At 42.8% G+C, this 22,132-nt stretch overlaps 1 protein-coding gene across 2 annotated transcripts in view; it reads left to right on the top strand.

Annotated features, from left to right (window-relative positions):
• nadsyn1 (NAD synthetase 1) overlaps positions 1 to 22,132 on the top strand; it is a 39,682-nt gene that overhangs the window by 7,721 nt on the left and 9,829 nt on the right. For both annotated transcript variants that reach the window (XM_063882564.1, XM_063882563.1), the window contains 9 exons: positions 5,728 to 5,859; positions 6,175 to 6,246; positions 6,787 to 6,911; positions 7,041 to 7,089; positions 7,203 to 7,305; positions 9,054 to 9,222; positions 9,823 to 9,958; positions 10,151 to 10,257; positions 11,357 to 11,488. In XM_063882564.1, the coding sequence (XP_063738634.1) occupies positions 5,728 to 5,859; positions 6,175 to 6,246; positions 6,787 to 6,911; positions 7,041 to 7,089; positions 7,203 to 7,305; positions 9,054 to 9,222; positions 9,823 to 9,958; positions 10,151 to 10,257; positions 11,357 to 11,488 (1,025 nt within the window). The remainder of the gene's footprint in view (positions 1 to 5,727; positions 5,860 to 6,174; positions 6,247 to 6,786; positions 6,912 to 7,040; positions 7,090 to 7,202; positions 7,306 to 9,053; positions 9,223 to 9,822; positions 9,959 to 10,150; positions 10,258 to 11,356; positions 11,489 to 22,132) is intronic.

Here is a 22,132-nt window from a genome sequence, read left to right as displayed (position 1 = left end):
TAGATTATATAATTATTACTACAATATAGATATATATAGACCACTGCAGAATTATCAGTTTGTTTTGTTTTATTATTTTTAGGTGTGTCTTTGAGTTAACTTAAAACATGTTTTTAATTGTATTCTATAAACTACTGACAATTTTCTGTGTTGGAATTCAACAGACACTGGAATGGCTGCCAGAATCAAAAAAACTTCATTTATCCCAAACTGGGAAAACGTTTTCGTTGCAGCAGCAAAATACAAAAAGAAGCAAAACAAATAACAAATAATTAGAACTAAAAAATAAAAATAAAATGAAAATGAGAAATATACAAATGTGCAAATAAGGCAATGAAATGGAATATTAAATCAGTGTAATGTAAATGTACAATGTTAAGTGTGAAGGAGTGCATGTTGAGTCCAGTTCACAAGAGAGGCTATGGAGCAGTGAGTTGTCTTCCAGCCAGAGCGGTATCATTGTACAGAGTTATTGCAGTAGGTAGGAATGTTCTCCTGTATCTGTCCTTGTGACAGCGGAGCTGGAGCAGTCTGTTGGAGAAGGAGCTCTGCTGTCCTTCCAGCTGCAGGTGGAGAGGGTGGGTGGGGTTATCCATGATGGACAACAGTTTGTTCAGAGTCCTCCTCTCCATCACAGCCTCAAAATTGTTCAGTTTGATGCTGATGACAGAGCCACCTTTCTTAATTAGTTTATTGATTCTGCTGTCGTCACCGGCCCTGATGCTGCCCCCCCAACAAACCGCAGCAAAGGAGAGTGCACTAGCAACAAAAGACTGGTAGAAGATCTCCAACATCTTGCTGAGGGAGCCATAACTTGCTGTTGAAGGATCTCAGTTTCCTCAGGAAATAGAGTCGACTCATCCCCTTCTTGTAAACAGCGTCAGTGTTGGCCCTCCAGTTCAGTCCGTTGTCAAGGTGCACTCCCAAGTATTTGTAGTCCTCCACCACAACAACATCCTCACCCAGAATGCACAGGGGCAGTGGAGACGTCCTCTTCCTCCTGAAATCAATGACCATCTCTCTGGTCTTGTTCACATTCAGAAGCAGATGGTTTCTTCCAGTCCACTCCACGAAATCCTCCATCAGCGCTCTGTACTCCTCCTCCTGTCCATCCCTCATTTCTGCAGGTGGCATGACTCTGAGTTGTATTTAAAGTCAGTGGTGTATAAGGTGAACAGGAAAGGAGACAGCACAGTTCCCTGTGGGGCTCCTGTACTACCAACCACCACATCAGACAGAACACTGCCCAGCCGGACATACTGTGGCCTGTCTGTGAGGTAGTTGGTAATCCAGGAGATGGTGGACGCGTCTACCCTCATAGCCTGCAGCTTGTCACTCAGTAGCCGTGGCTGGATCGTGTTGAATGCACTGGAGAAATCAAAGGCGATTCTCACAGTGCATCCCGATCCATCCAGGTACGAGTGAGCACGCTGCAGCAGGTAGATAAAAGCATCGTCCACCCCCAGGTGAGGCTGGTAGGCAAATTGCAGAGGGTCTAGAAATGATCTCACTTGCGTTCTGAGATGGGACAAGACCAGTCTCTCCAGCTCCTTCATCACATGAGATGTGAGAGCTACTGGCCCATAGTCATTGAGCCCAGAAGGAGTCGTCTTTTTAGGGACAGGAACAACGCAGGACGTCTTCCACAGCACCGGGATGGTCTCCAGGAACAGGCTCAGGTTGAACAGGTGTTGAAGAACAGGAGACAGCTGGCTGCCGCAGGTCTTCAGAACCCTGGGGCTGATGCCGTCCGGGCCTGCAGATTTGCCTTAGTGTAGTTTCTCCAGCTGTGTCTTCACCTGGCCTGTAGTCACAGTGAGGCGGGGGAGGGGGTCTGATGGCTCAGTAGCAGGAAGGGACATCAAAGGTGAAGAAGTAGAGTTTAGAGTGTTCAACAGGGGGGATAGTGTGGGGGGGTCAAAGGCACGTAGAGCAGTGCGGGGGATGTTGAAGCCCGGATGAGTGGTGGAGGTGAGGTGTGAAGTGGAGGAGACAGTAGAGGGTGGAGAGCTGAACCTATTGAAGAAGGTGTTCAGCTCGTTAGCCCTTGCCAGTGCCTTGCTATTGTTCTGCTGGAGCATGTCCCTCAGGTACGGGAGGCTTATATCACCTTTTCTTCATCTTCTTCTTCTTAAGCATGGCTCCAGCCCTGCAGCCTCGCTGATGCCTCCGAAGCTCCTCCGGGATGTCATGCAAGTCTGCATGACATCCCTGGACATCAGCTGGTCGCGGGTGAAAACAATGTCGTCCGTCCTTTGAGGGTGAAAATGCAAAACGTAACAGAAAAATAACCATAAAACGTTCGAAACAGAACGTGAACGTGGCTGTTCAAAACTTAAAGGACCCCTATTATGCTACTTTTCAGGTCCATATATGTATTTTGTTGCTCCACTATGACATGTTTTCATGCTTCAATGTTGAAAAAACACTTTATTTTCCTCACACTGCCTGTGCATAAATTACCACTTTTCACTCAGTCTGAAAATGGTCTGAAGAACCCATGCCCCCTCCTTTGCAAAAGCGCAATCTGCTCTGATTGGTTAGCTGGCGACTCTGCTGTGATTGGTCAACCGCTTAGAGATTTGTCAAATGTCCCACCCCTGAATAAAACTGGAAAAATAGCATCGGTTGTTGTGCCATACCAGTTTGTTATAAATAAATAATGATGGATTATCAGTAATCATTTCAAAGTGACACAGAGACATTGGCTTAACCTTCAGCAGTGTTTTTATGACCTTGAACACAACTTTTGATCACAAACAGCAAAGACTGTTTATAGCTATGGCTCTGTAAAGTGAAGCCGTTTTCTTGCTCTTTCTTGGCTGCTAGTTGAGTGAGTCTTACAGTCGGTCTTACAGTGATCAGACTTATACCAATGTAATCTGTGGAATCTCAGGTTTCATATGATATGTGGGTTGTGCAGACAGCATGAAGTAAAGAAATCGCCGTAGCTCACTCGGTGCTATGTAGCGTTAGCTCATTTTCGTTCAGTGCTGATTGAGACGCTTGGTGTTGGAACTATGTTTCGTTTTGGTAAAAATGGTTAATGTGATCTGGTAGCTGAGTTTATTCCCGTTAAGTGGGTATGCCACATTAATAGGTTGTTAAATGTTAACATGCCCTGAGATGTTGTTTCTTACAAGTTGCTGCTTCTGGGCTTAAGAGGTTAACGTGTTGTGATGAAACACCATCGCCGTATTTCTGCGTGGTAGTGTAGCGTTGATAGCGTTAGCTTGCAACTTTGCCGAGGCAAGCAGTGTGCTTCAGGCTCAACTCCCACAACAGCTCCACAATTCAGTGAAATGTCGAGAACACAACCATAATTTGGGTTTTTGCTCCGGGGGAATAGTGGTAAAAAGAAATGCAAGCCACTTGTTCTTCACATCTTCTTCATTAGGTATGGCAAACAAAGAAAGTTTTGGTTTGCAGCATAAGTGGCAGCTTCTCCTCCCCCTGGCTCCTCCGCTAGGGTCGGCTTTACGGAGCGGCTCACACTGCTATTGGCTTATTCAGTTCTGTATTACGGTGAGGTCAGTGTGATACGGAACTGAACCAGGAAGTAAAGAAAGGAATCCAATCAAGGCGTTTCAGGCAGGATGGAGGGATATGGGAGAGGATCTCCCTCTGGCCTGAACTTTGGGATTTTAGCTTTTGCAGACCTATTACATGCACACAAACATAAGTAACACACTACAGGAAAGGGAAAACCCCCAAAAGCCTAATATAGGACCTTAAAGTAAATATGTGGAAAAAAGATGAATAAAAGTAGTTAAAAACACACTATGTCAATAAACACAGGGAGCTGCTGCAACAGGCTGCCATCTGGAGCTGTATGTTTAGTATTCTTTTACATTGTATGTCATATTTGATAAGACAAACATAAGATACCTTTTTACATCCATCATCCAAAATACATTTGTTATTAAAAAACACAAACATAAAAACAACAAAATAAATAAACAAATACATAAAAGAGCTTTCTGTTCCAAAGCTTCCAAAAGACAAATACAGGTATTGAGCAGGGGGCCTCCCTATAGAGAAGGCTCACATTGACCAACCATCATACTTGTTTTACCCAGCACACAACATCACTTTGAAAGAATGTATTTCTCTGAATCTTGAAAGGCCTACCTCCCTGCAGTCCTGCAGCGTAGCAGTGTCCTGCATATGAGATGTTTAGGGAACATCGGTTGATTTCAGTGTGTTCCGATAGTCTTTATATGTTGTGAACAATATTTGAGGGAGCCATAACTTAGGAAATGCTTAGCTTTCTCTCGCCAGCTCTTCCCCAACGCCCTTCATTACAGCTCTAGAATTTAATTTACAAGTATTGGACATCCTAACTGCAATACTTATCAGAAAAGCAGTTACATATTTTCCTGAAGTCATTCAGCTCTATCGGCACCTTCCACATATTTGATGTAGGGCTTTGTTTTATATGTCAGCCTTCTGTACAGGACCTTCTCAGGCAATGCAGAGATCACCAGAGGGCAGTGTTGTTCCAGAGGAACAGGAAGCAGTGACACCCAGTGTTCTTAGCACATTGGGCCTTTCTCAATATGCGTTCTTGTCTGTACTCCTGTGCTCGTGTTCTTGTGAAACGTCATCTCTTGCTGCCCAAGTACTGTCCCAAACCCAAGAACGGATAAAGTTCCCGGATGTATTCCGGGAAATGTTGTCGACACGCCCATTTTACCAAGGATGCATCGGATGCTAACTTGTGTTAACTCGGCAGCGAATATATCCCAGCATTCATTTCGGCATTTAAGCGAGGAGCGGAAAATTACTCGACACCATTGAACAACGGTACGTTTTTACTGTTTTCGTATGCTATTTCATCACTACAAATTCACTTTGAGGCGAGAAATCAAGGGTTTAGATTTAAAATATTAGCAGTTTTACGAAAATCGATGGCGAATTCAAAATCTGCTCAAACGTTTTCAGAGTTGACAAGCTCCACAATTGTGTATTGCGCAATACCAGCAAGTACGCATCGTCTCAAACCGCCAACAGCTCTGTGTGCTCGTCAACTTGCAAGTTCATTCTTCCAAGAACAACTCGAAAGAAAGTTCTCCCCAAGTACACAAGTCCGTTCTTTGCATTCTTGGTATTGAAAAATGCCCATTATCTGTCTTGAGGATGTTGTCATTAACCGATCCGTACCGGAAACACGCTCGGTTCTACGCTTGTGCAAATATTTAGTCATAAAGTAGAAGACTTAATTTGGTACTTAAAATAAACACGTTCTCTCTTTTTTTGGTGAAGAATGTTTAAAATATGGATCGCACTTTGTCATGTATCAACAAAGAAAAGCTAGTAAAATGTTTGCATAGCTTAAATAAAGTAATTTTTAAAGTCTTTCAACTATGAACAATGAAATATATCAAGGTATACTAAATTTATTCAACTTTGGAAACGTAATAAGATCCTTTACTTAAATAGAAGTACTCATTAGCACAATCTTTTTTGTTATCAAGACAAAATTATTTCAAAAGGCTTTCCTAAACAGATTTATTTTCCTTTCTTTTTCTTTATCTATAATGCCTTCAGTTCGATAGTATTTTATTCGTTGGATGTTTGTGTTGAAACAGTTGTTCAATACAGTTTTTCAAAAACGTTAACACTTTCTCATGCGCCGAAACGATCAGGTTTCCGGTATAGAACAGGTAGCGACAGATGTAACTGAAAACCTGTACTGCAATTCTTGTACGGCTGGTGTTGTTCCAGAGTGGAGGTATCTATCTGTACGCCAACCAGAGGGGCTGCGATGGAGACCGTGTCTACTACGATGGCTGCGCCATGGTGGCCATCAATGGAGACATCGTGGCTCAGGGAGCACAGTTCTCCCTGAGCGATGTGGTATGGATGACATTGAGAGAGCCAGAGCACACTAGAGAGTGCTGTCAGGATCCCAGAACGTCTTTCTTTTATACAACGCCTTGAAAGATATTGATATCTGATACACCATTGTGTGTGTGTGTGTGTGTGTGTGTGTGTGTGTGTGTGTGTGTGTGTGTGTGTGTGTGTGTGTGTGTGTGTGTGTGTGTGTGTGTGTGTGTGTGTGTGTGTGTGTGTGTGTGTGTGTGTGTGTGTGTGTGTGTGTGTGTGTGTGTGTGTGTGTGTGTGTGTGTGTGTGTGTGTGTGTGTGTGTGTGTGTGTGTGTGTGTGTGTTAGGAGGTGATTACTGCCACTCTTGACCTTGAGGATGTGCGTAGCTACAGAGGGGAAGTGTGCCAGCCAAACATGGTGAGACCCTCCGACTGTGTACAGAGCTGCAGAATGATGGCCTTTATGGTAGAACAAAATTGCGCTTAAATTGCACCCTTCCAGTCCGCTTAAAGTGCTTCTTCAAATAAAGGTCAGCTTTCACACACCTGCTAATCAGGAGTAATACACATTCACACACACTGTTGGCCATTACCATATGTATATTGACCAAGGACACTTCCACATGTCGACAGCTGGGGATCGAACCATCAACTCTCAAATTGATGGACAATCACTCTAAACCCCTTCCGCCCGCCCCTCAGTGACTTCACTTGTTTTCTTCCATTACGTCTGAAGCCCCCTGATGTCCAATATCAGCCTCAGCTAACATAAAGATAGTGAATGTGGTGGTAAACCTGGTGTACAGCAGCGTACTGACTGGCATGCTAATGCTAACAAAAGTGGCCAATAACTAAGCTTTGTTGTATTAGTGATAGGTAAGGGGATAATAGGTCACATTTTAGCATTTCTACACAGTCTTCCTCCACATCCTCTCACTCACATTCTTCTGTGTTGTAGGAAAGTGATCCTAAACCTTGCCACAGGGTCAAGGTTGACTTCTCATTATCCAGTAGTGATGATATCTACCTGCATACACACCAACCAATAACATGGCACTTTCATACACCAGAGGAGGAGATCAGGTACACATGCATACATCTCATCTGCTACAAAATGTGTATTTCGTTCTGAAAAGAAAACCAGTATAATCTAGTAGCTTGTGAAAGGTCACATTTAAAAAAATCTAAACTGCTGACATCTGTGTTGTCCAGTCTAGGGCCGGCCTGCTGGCTGTGGGACTACCTGAGGAGGAGTGGACAGGTGAGGAGGAACACTGAAATGTTGTGACTATCCCATTGCGATCATTAGGTGTAAAACACTCTGAACCTAAGAAGCTGTTTTGGTGTGTGTGATGGTTGTGATGTGTGCTGCAGGCTGGCTTCCTGTTGCCTCTGAGTGGAGGTGTGGACAGCTCCTCCACCGCATGCATCGTCCACTCCATGTGCGTGCTGCTCTGCCAGGCCATACAGGACGGCAGTGAGTCACTTTCCTTCTCTTCACTGTAGTGTATACACACACACACACACACACACACACACACACACACACACACACACACACACACACACACACACACACACACACACACACACACACACTCTCAATGCAACTATCGACATACATCATTCAGTAATATACTTCTATGTATGCAGTGACTGTATATTTGAAGATATGGAAACCGTTTTACAAGAGCACACACAACCAGGATAGGTGTGGGGCAGGAAAGAAAGTGTAAAAGACAGGACAAATAAACTCCACCACTACACCACCACTGTCTTTAAGAAATGAAAATAGGCCAAGCAGCGTCTTAAGACATGTCTTAAAGACACAGCATTTAATTATGTTTTTATATTTATTTTTGGGGTTGAATGATATATTCTATTATGTTCTACAATAGTGCATTTAAAAACACATTAAGATGATGAATTAAGATGTCTGAGGTTTTTATGCAAGCTGTTCTTCCTATACTCAAATCTGCACATATGTAGCTTTTATCCTGGATTGTGTTTTTAAATCATGGATGTACAAAGTTTAACTTCTTCATATGTGTCTTATTTTATAGTTCACTTCGTAAAGTATGTCAGTACCCTTGTCCAGGTTTGTGATTGGTCAAATGCTGCTAACTCCGCCCCTTTCATGTGAATGCACTCATAGCCACACTCAGAATTCCTGGGTTGTGTTACCGAGGTGATAACCAGCGCTTGGCGAGATCACATCTGTTAGGGTTAGTTAAACCCGATAACACAGAGAGATCCAGGCTCTGTTGAACCTGCTCTGTAGCGTGATCCTCCTGAATGTTGAAGTTTGTGTCTAGTTCAAATGCATATTTGCTTTGGCAAAACGGAAAGCAAATGTTTTTCGCCCATTTCGCGAATAATGGAAGGCCAAAGTTTATTTTGCATTTGAGAGACCTTCATTGTCTTTGGGAATAAGATAAGATAAGATGTACCTTTTGTTAACCCATTTAAGCGGGGAAAGCGGATACGTCATTTTCTGGTACAAGAGCTCTGTGGTATTTTTTTGGATTAATTATCGGCCTCTTAGCCCAATGAAATGCATCAGAATATACACGTGGCATTGTTCTGATTTTTTTTCGAGCAATCATGGCAGACCGCGGAGGGAATTCTGAAGTTAGTGAATGTAGTGATATTCTCAAATACTTTTTGAATGTTGTTTTTTATATGCTACAGAGGCTGAGAAATCAATTATTTAGTAGGCGTTGACACAATTGCTGAATTTCCAGAAAAACTTCAGGTTTTAGGGGGTTATTGTAAAATCGGCCATAGTTTTTACAGGCATTTTCTCCAGGCGTTTTAGGCCTAAATGGGTTAATCCCCATGGGGAAATTCAAGTGTTTATGCAGCAACAGAGAGGAAAAACAGTACAGGTTCACACAGGGATATGAAACACAAATTTAAATAATAAATATATACAGATAAGTAACGAAAATATTGTTAAAAATGTACACATGTATGTGTGCAGAAAGAATATGCAGTCAAAGTTATTGTGTAAAAGTGCAGTCTTTATGTGCAGTCTTTATGTGCAGTCCGGGTTATTGTCAGTGGGTCACATGGTTAACCCCTTGGTGTGCCTGATGGCTACAGGTACAAAGGCGTTTCCAAGGCGCTTAGTGCTGTGCCGAGGTGTGTTAATGGCTGTGGAATGATTATTTTGTAAAGCAACCACTCCATCCCCCCCCCCCTCCCTCTACTACCCTCTTTCAGACAGCCGGGTGCTGGAAGATGTTCGCAGAGTGGTAGGGGAAGACACCTACTGTCCCCAGAGCCCTATGGAGCTGTGTGGTCACATGTTCACCACCTGCTACATGGCCAGTGAGAACTCCTCCCAGGACACATGCAGCCGGGCCCGAGAGCTGGCCTATCAGATCGGCAGGTAGGCAGGATTCCAACCTGCAGGGCTTTCTTAGAAGACACTGTGAGATGTGTGTTAGAGTCAGGAGAGAACTGAAGAGCATTTTATTGACAGTTTGATAAAGGGCACAGAAATGTGGTTGCTAATGTCACCATCAATAAAGAGTCAAATGTTAAAAGAATGAATCAAGTCTGAAAAACTGAGTGTGACAATAGTACAATACAGCAAAATATAAGTTAATAATATCACAATCACTGTCATAGTATGCGTCTTATTCTGAAGTGTTATCAATTGTATGCAATGGGCAGAGATTTAAAGCATACCGAGGAAATAAGAAAATGTCAGTAAATATATATAAATATATATATATATAATTTAAGATAAACAACGCTAAAGATAATATTATATATTATGTCTCCAATCTATGTTTGCCAAACAAGGACCCTGCACAGACAAACCTTAACCTGGAAAAGAGAAGATATGGTTTATCGTTCTGTAGGTTAAACATAATTATGAATACAGGTCATTATATCATCATCATTTCGTGTTCGGTAGTTTTTCCTGTGTAGTTGTTTTATTTAAAGTTCCTTTGAAATCATCCTCCTATCTCTTGGTCTGCAGCACACACATGAACATTAACATAGATATGGCGGTGAACGGCATTCTGGGTATCTTCTCCGTGGTTACTGGAAGCTGGCCAAAGTTCCGCGCTCATGGAGGCAGCCCCAGAGAGAACCTGGCGCTGCAGAACGTCCAGGTCAGACCCTCTCACCCTCTGTCAGGGTCTCTGCAGCACGGGTTTCTCCTCCTCTTCTTACTGAGTTCATTTTTTCCACAATTTATTGCTTTTTACTTTAACAGGTTGAACTCTGCCAAGCCTTTCAATAACGTGTGTGTGTGTGTGTGTGTGTGCGCGTGCGCGTGCACGTGCATGCGCGTGTGTGGGCAGGCTCGGGTTCGGATGGTCCTGGCCTACCTGTTTGCCCAGCTGAGTCTGTGGTCCCGGGGGAAGCCAGGGGGACTGCTGGTGCTGGGTTCAGCCAACGTAGATGAGAGGTATTACTGCAGCTCTTACCTGACCCCTGATGTGTGTGACAAAATAAATTGTAGGATTGCATTTGTTCCATGAAGACAAATTATATAATGAGGTGACACAGCCTAAAGGCCTGATTACACTGTGCCATTTCCAGAGCTTTTCCACAAATCCAAAACAATTTCAAATTCTTCAATTAAAAAATGTCTTACGCAATGACTGCTGCTACAACCCATATTTACAAACCTAATCAAAATACATCATGAATACACATACACACTGGCCAGTTCAATATTCTTTTAGTGCAATAAAAAAAAAGTTAAGGATGAATAGGACGGACACATAAAACAATGTGACGTACAGAACCTGACATGATACATTTAGTTCACCTTTAACATACCAAACCAGGATAAAACGTCATAATTAGAAATGAGTATCAATATTCGAGGGCAATCTGTTAAATATTCTAATAATGGTTATGTCAAGGGGAAGTGAGAAAAGCTATTTGTTATAATAATAATAATAATAATCATAATAATAATCATACATTATATTACTATAATAATACAAGCTCAGGAGGTGTCTCTGCTCTCATGTACTTTTTTCATAGTGGCTGTATAACTCAGCCTCTCAATCTGACAAGCCTCAGGTTCAGATTGTACAGATCACACAGATCAGAACCCATGCTGCAGTGTTTGCATCATCTTTTAATTTTTAATTTCATCGATGCTTCAGGATAAAATGTATGCTCAGCAACCAATATTTAAACACATAAAGGCACACACACGTCCTGCTAGCTTACTTGGTAACGTTTCATTATCCTCACACCATCATTGGGATGTCAAGTGATTGCAGTGGTGATAACATGCAGAATCAGGCACTGTCATGTCAATTAACTTACCTTAAACAACAGACTCCCCCCCCTAGCTTTTCTGTTAGCTTTCTAATTACAGGCATTAATATTTGGTGTTAGGAGGCTGTACATAAGAACTGTTCTGTTCACTTGCAAAACAGTACTTTAAAAATAATGTGCATCTAGCTAGTAAGTGAAAGATAAATATCATTTTTTTGTGTTGAAATATCACAGCCAAACTTTTCCGCTGAACGACTCTTCCTGCTCAGTCTGACAGGCTACTTCACTAAGTATGACTGCTCCAGTGCTGACATCAACCCCATAGGAGGCATCAGCAAGACGGACCTGAAGAGCTTCCTGCTGTTCTGTGTGCAGCACTTCCAGCTCCCCGCTCTCAGAGGGTAACACTGAAAACACACACACACACACATACACACACACACACACACACACACACACACACACACACACACACACACACACACACACACACACACACACACACACACACACACACACACACACACACACACACACACACACCTAACAGAGGAAAGGATTAATAGGCTTATTTTATAACCCTTTTCACTAAAGACTTCAGATGTACAAGTAAAGGCAGTCCCAGGATTTCTGGGGAAATATCTCAACACCAGCTTGAGACATTATATGGTGTTTGATATTAGATTTATAAAGATTTAGATATTTATTGTCTTGTCATATACACAACTACAGTGTAGTGATGCAATGAATGAAAAAACTTATGTCACAGTTTCCCCAACAGTGAGGTTACAAGGCATACATTTTCTAAATATAAAAAAAAAGTAAATAAAATAAAAATAGTGCAAGCTCAGGAGTTTCGCAGTCTTATGGTCTGTGGAATGAAACTGTCTCTGACTGGAGGTTTTGGTCCTGATGCTGTGGTACCGCCTTCCAGACAGCAGCAGACAGAACAGTTTGTTTCTGGGGTGATGGGGGTCTTTGATAATATTGTGGGCTTTCTTCCTGAGCTGCTGGGAGTAGAGGTCCTCCATGGATGGCCACTCCGTCCTGGTGATGTGCTGTGCAGTTTTCACCATGCATCAGGGAAGCACAACAACACCCACAAACCCAGATAAAGTATTTTGTTAAGAACTTTAGCACCAACAAACCCATCTCAGTGCAGAAAATGTAAGGATCCTGACAAGAACTGCCCATTATATAACAAACCACATCACCTAAGAAAATGTAGAACATTCCGAAATAAACTCCCTGATGACAGGAAAGCGTTTCTCAAAGAGAAAATAATATGTTTCAAACACTGTTCTTCATTCTCCCACCTAGCCAAAGACTGCAAGGCTTCTGTAAAGTGCTCTGAGTGTGACAGCACATATCATGATGCAGCCTGGTCCAGCAACTCAAAGCTTCAAAGCTCATTCAACGTCACAAGAGAACGGGCGGGGAGGGAGAACATTCTAACCAGGACATTGTTAGAACTAGCTGCACAGAGGTTTGTGGACTAGGTCATTGGAGCCGCTCATGCTGGAAAATCAGCCTTGCAAAGATATACCCCAAGGGTTCTAAGGACATTGCCATTACTGTGTAATTCTGGACGACCAGATCGCTCATTAGCTACCCCTCAGTTCTTAAAACCTTTCAAAGTAGAGAGCAAACCATTGTCATACTGTCTCAGAACATGTTCTGGCATCGTTGAAACATCTGGCAAGAAGGCAGAAGGATTTTCAAATCAAGTCTCTTTTTTTTTTTAACAATATTTTTTATTCAACAAAGGTAGTACAATACAGGATGTATTTAAATACTATGTCTTGATTTGTTTTTTACATTATTTGTCAAACAAATACCCACCCACAATACCCACATACTGCCGTAAAAAGAATAAAATAAATAATAATAAAAAATACATACTCATAATGAACATAAATCAGAATAATAACATTAATAGAGAAATAAAAATAAATAAATAAAAATGATAATAATAATAAAAAATATAAATAAATTAAAAATAAATAATAAATAAATAAAAACAATGGAGGTGGAGGAAGGGGGGCATTCCGCACTCTATTACATGCCTTTAGTTATGCTTGGTCTAAACAAAACACATCAGGGCCCAACTGTCCTACGGGAGGGTGTTGAGCCTGTCAAAATACAAAATCAATGGGTCCCATATTTTGTGAAATTTTCGTATTAATCCTCTGGTGAAGTACTTAATTTTCTCTAATATCAGGAAAAACATTAGGTTGCTGAGCCAGACAGACACTATAGGAGGATCAGGAGATTTCCACTGTAAGACTATTCTTCTACGGGCTAGCAAGGAGGCAAAAGGTTTCAAGGTTTCAAGGCTTTATTGGTCATATGCACAGCATATACAACGTGTTGGCAATGAAAATCTTATATTGCGTGCTCCTCCAACAACTCAACATGCATGGTGCAAATAAGATAAATAAAATAGTGCAAAAAGAGAGAAGAATATTTACAATAACAACAATAAAGATTTGAGGATGTGAAATATATACATATGTGGAATACATTGAAAGTATTTAAACACTTTACTCTGTTGAATGAGGAGGTATGGACAGATGCATATATTATGTATAGCAGATGTATATGGCAGATATGTATAATATATAGATATGTGTACTATAAACAGATATGTATGGCAGATGTGTATAATATATATATATATATATGTATGTGTGTACTATAAACAGATGTGAGTAGACATTCACACAGCTCAGGAGTTCAGCAGTCTTATAGCCTGTGGTATAAAACTGTCTCTGAGTCTGGTGGTCTTGGTCCGGATGCTGCGGTACCGTCTGCCAGACGGCAGCAGACAGAACAGATTGTTGCTGGGGTGATTGGGGTCCTTTAATATCCTACCGGCCTTCTTCCTTCACCGCTGGGTGTAGAGGTCCTCCATGGATGGCAGCTCCGTCCTGGTGATGTGCTGAGCAGTTTTCACCACCCTCTGTAGAGTCTTACGGTTGAGGGTGGTGCAACTGCCATACCAAGCGGTGATGCAGCCAGTCAGGATACTCTCGATGGTGCACCTGTAGAAGTTGCAGAGTATCCTGGAGTCCATGTTGAACTTCCGCAGCCTGCGGAGGAAGAAGAGCCGCTGTCGAGCCGTCTTGGATATGACCCTGGTGTGATGTGTCCATGTCAGGTCCTCACTGATGTTTACCCCGAGGAACCTGAAGCTGCTGACTCTCTCCACAGGAGTCCCGTCGATGGTGATGTGTGTGTGTCCCTCTCTCTGCCTCTTCCTGTAGTCCACAATCAGCTCCTTTGTTTTGCTGACGTTGAGATGGAGGTTGTTGTCCTGGCACCAAGATTTCAGGGCTCTGACCTCCTCTCTGTACGCCGTCTCGTCGCCATCTGTGATCAGGCCGATGACGGTCGTGTCGTCAGCAAACTTGATGATGGTGTTGGAGCTGTGTGTGGCCACGCAGTCGTGCGTGAACAGGGAGTAGAGGAGAGGGCTGAGCACACAACCCTGAGGGGCTCCGGTGTTGAGGGTCAAGGTGGAGGATGTGATGTTCCCCATCCGCACTGCCTGGGATCTGCCCGTTAGGAAGCTCATGATCCAGTCACAGAGGGCGCTGTTGAGCCCAAGGTCCCTGAGCTTAATGATGAGCTTGGAGGGCACAATGGTGTTGAATGCTGAACTGTAGTCAATGAACAGCATTCTCACATAAGTGTTCCTCTGGTCCAGGTGGGAGAGGGCAGTGTGGAGGGTGAGGGAGATGGCATCATCCGTGGACCTGTTTGCTCTGTAGGCAAACTTCAGGGGGTCCAGTGAGTCAGGGAGGGAGGAGGTGATAAAAGTTTTGACTAACCACTCAATTCACTTCATGATGATGGAGGTGAGTGCAACTGGGCGGTAGTCATTGAGGCAGATGGGTTTTGTCTTTTTGGGGACAGGGACAATGATGGACTCTTTAAAACATGTGGGGACTACAGACTGGAGCAGTGACCTATTGAAAATGTCTGTGAACACATCTGCCAGCTGAACTGCACACACCTTGAGAGCACGGCCAGGGATGCCATCAGGTCCAGGAGCCCTGTGTGCGTTGATCCTTTTCAGAGATCTACACACATCTGCACTGGTTAAAACCAGTGAGCAGGGATCCTGGGCCAATGGCGGCGTCCGGTATCGTGGGGTCGAGCCAAGTCTCCGTGAAAGCCAAAACATTACAGGTCTTAATGTCCCGTTGAAATGCCACCCCTGCTACGGAGTTCGTCCAGCTTATTATCCAGGGATTGGATTGGCCTGTTTTCACGTTTCCTCAGCCTGACCAGGACCCCGGCCCGGGAACCTCGTGGTCTCTTCCTCCTGCGCTCCACAGGTAGTGCTCCAGCAGGTAAACACGGAGACTCTCCATTGTTTGCAGGTCGTGGTGGATTATTGCTGTCCACCAGCGACCTGATGTGTAAAAGTTGTTCTCTATCATATTGGATGATAGGGCTCGCTTGGGCGGTTTGCATGTTGCAAAAAAAGTTAAAAACAACCAACAAAGTAAAACAATAAAAACACTAAGATGTGGAGTTGGTGAGGAGCTCGAGACACGGCAGCCATCCTCGGCGCCATCTTGCTTCTAAAAAAAAAAGCGAAAGCATTCTTCTTATCAGTGGTGAGCAAGCTCTCATCAATAAATACTCCAAAGATGGCCATTTCTGCAGAGGGTTTCACTTTGGTATTAAATGCATCGTACAAAGTTTTGCAAATAGATGACCAAAAGTCTCTTAATTTAGGACAGGTCCAAAACATGTGAGCCATAGTTGTTGGTGCTGATTTACAGCGCTCACAGCTATCTTGGATGTCAGGATAAATTTTGGATAGTTTGGACTTGGTGTAATAGATTCTGTGAAAAACCTTGAACTGTATCAGGCTGAGACGGGCACAGGATGATGTTCCATTAACTCTAGCCTGAGCGCAGTCCCAGACTGCTTCAGATATGTCCATCCCAAGTTCTTCAGCCCATTTAGTTCTAAGCCAGTCTAGTGACGTTTCTTGAAGGGAAGTAATTATATTTGAGATGTTTGAGATCTGTCTCTTGTGCTGAATGGGGGGCCGCAAAATCATCTCAAGTCCTGAATCCGTTGGTAAAACAGGAAATGTTGCACTCTGGCTTTGAATAAAGTGACGGACCTGAAAGTATCCAAACAAGCTTGACCGCTGTAAGTGAAATTTTTCAGAAAGATCAGTAAAAGTGCCAAAAAGACCATCTATGTAAAAGTTGTAGCATATAGCCAGACCATTTCTATGCCACAATGTGAAGGTGTTGTCGATTCTGGCTGCAGGGAAGAGGTGGTTGTCGCAAATTGGGCTATACAGAGAAATCTTTAAGTTTGAATCTTTGTCTGAATTGTGCCCATATTTTAAGAGTGGAAGTTACCACTGGGCTTGATGAGAACTTGGATGGTGAGAATGGTAATTTTGCTGTAGTTAAAACAGGGAGTGAGGTAGAAATGCAAGAGTTTGCCTCAATTTTGCACCAATCCAGTTCTGGAGCCTGATACCAGTATATTACTTTTTGTATATTGGACACAGTAATATTTTTTCATATTGGGAAGTGCTAAGCCACCCTGGTCTCTAGGTCTTTCAAAAAGTTCTCTACGGATTCTAGGATTTTTGCCAGCCCATAAGAATGAAGAAATTAACTTATCCAAAGACTGGAAGAAAGAATTAGACAAAAAGACTGGGAGACATTGAAATAGATACAAAAATCTAGGTAAGACGTTCATCTTTATACAATTAACTCTACCTGTAAGAGATAAGAAAAGGACAGACCGTCTCTTTAAATCTGCTTCCAATTTGAGTAGGAGGGGTTTGAAATTCTTTTCATAAAGATCAGAGAAAACACTGGTGACTTGTATCCCTAAGTATTTAAAGCCAGTCTTTGACATACGGAAAGGGAGTTCATTGTCTAATATCTGAAGGGCTAGATTATTGACTGGAAAGCATTCACTTTTGGAAAGGTTCCATTTGTAACCTGAGAAAAGTCCAAAGTCATTTAGGATATTAATAATGTTAGGAACGCATGACGCTGGATCTGAAATATAAAGCAGCAGATCATCTGCATATAAAGAGACTCGGTGTTCAGTTTCCATCCTTTGGATTCCAAGAATGTCGGGGGCTGTTCTGAACTTAATTGATAGCGGTTCAATCGAGCCACTCAACTCGATCAAATGCTTTTTCAGCATCCAGGGAGACAACAACTTCGGGTATTTCCCTGGACTCTGGAGAATGTATAACATTTAGGAGTTTGCGTATATTTGTGAAGGAGTGACGGCCTCTCATGAATCCAGTTTGTTCTATTGAGATGATTTGGGATATTACATTATCTAATCTTGAGGCAAGAAGTTTAGCTAAAATCTTGACATCCAAGTTTAGCAAGGATATAGGTCGGTAGGATCAACACTACCCGTCTTATCTACAAATTCTTAGAGCTTGAGGCATTTTGGAGCGTGCTAAAGTCTTAGGGTTGGAGCGATCCATGGCTGGATCTATAACAGTGTTAAAGTCACCAGCAAGAATTAGCCTATGTGAATTCAAATTTGGAATAAGAGAAGTAAGTTTATTTATGAAGCTGACATCGTCCCAATTTGGGGCGTATATGCTTGCTAGAACTACTGGAGTATTAAAGAGTGACCCTGATACTATTATAAATCGTCCTTGGGGGTCTGAGATTGTTTGGGATGGCGTAAACAATATTTTTTTTATGAATTAAGATTGCTGCCCCCCTTGCTTTAGTGTTGAAGTTAGAATGGAAACTGTCCAACCTAGTTCTTCCTAAGCCTGACCTGGTCTACTATTTTCAAATGCGTCTCTTGCAAAAATATTACTTCTGCATTAAATTTCTTTAAGTGGGAAAATATCTTTGCTCTCTTATTTGGCCCATTCATTCCTTTTACATTCCAAGTAATAAAACAAGTTGGTGTTGCACCTACTTCAGCCCTAACATTCTTCATATCATAAGACATGTTCTGTTAAAAAGAAAAAGAAAATAAGAGAGTGCGCCCCGTAATATATGTCAATAACCTCCAGAAACAAAAGCATCATAAAAAACAAAGTAAAATCCCATTTAGCAGTATACAAACCCCATTCAGTACAAAATAAACAATCAGTTGTCTTAGAAATTGGACCCCTCCCAACCCTCATCCTTCCTATGTCTGCCTCTAGAACAAGAGCAGACTGCAGGCTCACTCCTAACTCCCGAATTTTCCGGTACATCCTCTCCTACCATAAACTGTGAAGAGCCTTTGACCATTAACAATGTTAAACAGAATAGCATAAAACAAAACTCTCAGGTTGTAACCTTAACCACAAAGCATAAGTAATCAAATAACCAAAACATCCATCAGTCACGTAGACCGCGTACATAAAAAGAAAAAGAAACGGCTCGGCTAAATTAGCATTAGCTCAAGGTAAAAGGTTGACCAAGTCTAATATCCAACAGGTGGCAGTCGGGGGCCAATATCGCTTGAAACAATAATACGAATGACACTTACCAGAAAAAAAACGGTTCAATAATTTGACTATATAGTTCCCATAACCCAGCAGGTTAGGCAAAATAAAAGATTACCTCAAAGGGCAAGTTCCCATTTTCTACATAGAAAAGTTATTCAGACGCGTTAGCAGTAAGCTAGCTTCCAGCGAAGGTGCCTGACTCCACAGGCTATCAGTCCAAAGTCCGGTTAGTTGTCTTCACGCGTTACCTCTTGGTCAGAGAAAGCCTTTGCTTCCCCCGGTGTGTTGAATCTGAAGGTCTTCCCGTATAGTGTGACTCGCAGGATGGCAGGATAAAGTAGCTGGAATTTTATCCCCTTTGTGTAAAAGGCTTGTTTGATGTCGTTGAATCCTGCACGTCTCCTAGACAAACTGACGCTGAAGTCTGGGTATATTCTCAGGGTAGCATTTCGGTATGTAGTTGTGTGCTGTCTAGCCCATTGCAGCAATCGTTCCTTTTCTTGGAATCGGTGAAAACATACCACAAACGGACGCGGGGGTAGACCAACTTTTTCAGGCTTTTTGCCGACTCTGTGCGCTCTCTCCAGAGCAGGGGTAGATTCAAACAGCACATTGCCCGTAATCTCCATCAACATGTTCGACATGAATTTAACAGTGTCCTCATCCCCCTCAATGCCTTCTGGAATATTTACAATCCTCAAATTGGCTCTGCGTGATCGATTTTCTAAGTCGTCAACACGATCCAAGAGTGTAGCATTCTGGGTGCGCAGAGTTTTGATAGCGGCTTCGACTTCAAATATCTTGTCAAAGTTATCACCTGCTAGGGATTCCGTTGTAGTCAGGCGTTGTTGAAAGCTGTCCACGGTCTCTTTTAGGGCATTCACCGAAGTGTGCAACGGTCCAAGAGATGCCTGAATGAGTGTAGAAATGTCTTCTTTTAAACTAGCGCGTTGTTTAGACAGTTCTTCCACCAGTTGAGTCATGGTTATACCCTCGTCTTTGGAAGAGCAGTCGCTAGCAGGAGAAGCCATGGCTGCTAGCTTGTTAGCAATGGTGTTTCGTGTGGTCAAACCAGCCTGTTTTTGTCTGGAAGTAGGCATTAGTTGCGTGTGGCAATACAACGCAACCAAATACTTACAGTGGGGCAAAAAAGTATTTAGTCAGCCACCAATTGTGCAAGTTCTCCCATTTAAAAAGATGAGAGAGGCCTGTAATTTTTATCATAGGTATACCTCAACAATGAGAGACAAAATGAGAGAAAAAAATCCAGGAAATCACATTGTAGGATTTTTAAAGAATTTATTTCAAATGATTGTGGAAAATAAGTATTTGGTCAATAACAAAAGTTCATCTCAATACTTTGTTATATACCCTTTGTTGGCAATGACAGAGGTCAAACGTTTTCTGTAAGTCTTCACAAGGTTTTCACACACTGTTGCTGGTATTTTGGCCTATTCCTCCATGCAGATCTCCTCTAAAGCAGTGATGTTTTGGGGCTGTCGCTGTGCAACACAGACTTTCAACTCCCTCCAGAGATTTTCTATGGGGTTGAGATCTGGAGACTGGCTAGGCCACTCCAGGACCTTGAAATGCTTCTTACGAAGCCACTCCTTCGTTGCCCTGGCGGTGTGTTTGGGATCATTGTCAGGCTGAAAGACCCAGCCACGCTTCATCTTCAGTGCCCTTGCTGATGGAAGGAGGTTTTCACTCAAAATCTCACGATACATGGCCCCATTCATTCTTTCCTTTACACGGATCAGTCGTCCTGGTCCCTTTGCAGAAAAACAGCCCCAAAGCATGATGTTTCCACCCCCATGCTTCACAGTAGGTATGGTGTTCTTTGGATGCAACTCTGCATTCTTTCTCCTCCAAACACGACGAGTTGAGTTTTTACCAAAAAGTTCTACTTTGGTTTCATCTGACCATATGACATTCTCCCAATCCTCTTCTGGATCATCCAAATGCCCTCTAGCAAACTTCAGACGGGCCTGGACATGTACTGGCTTAAGCAGGGGGACACGTCTGGAACTGCAGGATTTAAGTCCCTGGCGGCGTAGTGTGTTACTGATGGTAGCCTCTGTTACTTTGGTCCCAGCTCTCTGCAGGTCATTCACTAGGTCCCCCCGTGTGGTTCTGGGATTTTTGCTCACCGTTCTTGTGATCATTTTGACCCCACGGGGTGAGATCTTGCGTGGAGCCCCAGATCGATGGAGATTAGCGGTGGTCTTGTATGTCTTCCATTTTCTAATAATTGCTCCCACAGTTGATTTCTTCTCACCAAGCTGCTTACCTATTGCAGATTCAGTTTTCCCAGCCTGGTGCAGGTCTACAATTTTGTCTCTGGTCTCCTTTGACAGCTCTTTGGTCTTGGCCATAGTGGAGTTTGGAGTATGACTGTTTGAGGTTGTGGACAGGTGTCTTTTATACTGATAACGAGTTCAAAAAGGTGCCATTAATACAGGTAACGAGTGGAGGACAGAGGAGCCTCTTAAAGAAGAAGTTACAGGTCTGTGAGAGCCAGAAATCTTGCTTGTTTGTAGGTGACCAAATACTTATTTTACAGAGGAATTTACCAATTAATTCATTAAAAATCCTACAATGTGATTTCCTGGATTTTCTTTTCTCATTCTGTCTCTCATAGTTGAGGTATACCTATGATAAAAATTACAGACCTCTCTCATCTTTTTAAATGGGAGATTTTGCACAATTGGTGGCTGACTAAATACTTTTTTGCCCCACTGTATATAACTTCAGTCCTGAGATCCAGATATTAAATTTGATAACATGCAAGTTAGGTCAGAGCTCCTCACACATGCTGCCTACTCCAACATGGTCGAAACCCGGAATCTCAAATCAAGTCTCTTGATGGAAAGGTCCTCATCTCCCTTCCAACTCTCATTGAATGTCACGAGATCCCAAATAATCGCTCTGAAATTCCCACACCAAGTGCCGTTCTTCACCAGCCTCATTTTCATCACATTGCCAATCACATCCCAGAACTGGACCAAGAAGCCAAGATACTTCTGCTCCTTGGAAGAGACGTCCTTCAGGTATACAAGGTCAGGCAGCAGGTCAACGGACCACACAAGGCCCCCTTTGCCCAACGACTGGACCTCGGCTGGGTAGTGATAGGATAGGTGTGACTGGATAATGTGCGTAAGCCTATAGTCAGCGCGTTTAAACCCAACGTGCTAGACAGTGGTCGCCATTCAATGTTTGAACCATGCACAAGCTTTGTGCATGTTAAAGAGACACAACAAAGCTTCAACAGACCTAGCAAGGTTACTGAGAAAATGCCGGGACAGCCCGTGTTCAATCAAACTGAACATGACAACAAACCAGCTCCATCAGTGGAAGACGTCACCTTCTTAAAGATAATGGAGTGTCTACAGAGACGACACCAACAGTTGGGTCGCTCCACTATCGTTTAGAGAATCACGCAAGCCTTTGCCGAACAACTTATTGCAGGCAGTCAACAGGTTCACATCCCTGCAACGAACCTTAAAAAGGAAACCTGAGATACAGTAGTAGTACGTGGCGTTCATGGAAAAGATCTTCGCCAACGGACATGCTGAAG

This window comes from Eleginops maclovinus, chromosome 4 (genome assembly GCF_036324505.1).
Source record: "Eleginops maclovinus isolate JMC-PN-2008 ecotype Puerto Natales chromosome 4, JC_Emac_rtc_rv5, whole genome shotgun sequence".
Taxonomy (NCBI): domain Eukaryota; kingdom Metazoa; phylum Chordata; class Actinopteri; order Perciformes; family Eleginopidae; genus Eleginops; species Eleginops maclovinus.
This window is presented reverse-complemented; position numbering and strand designations above follow the sequence as displayed.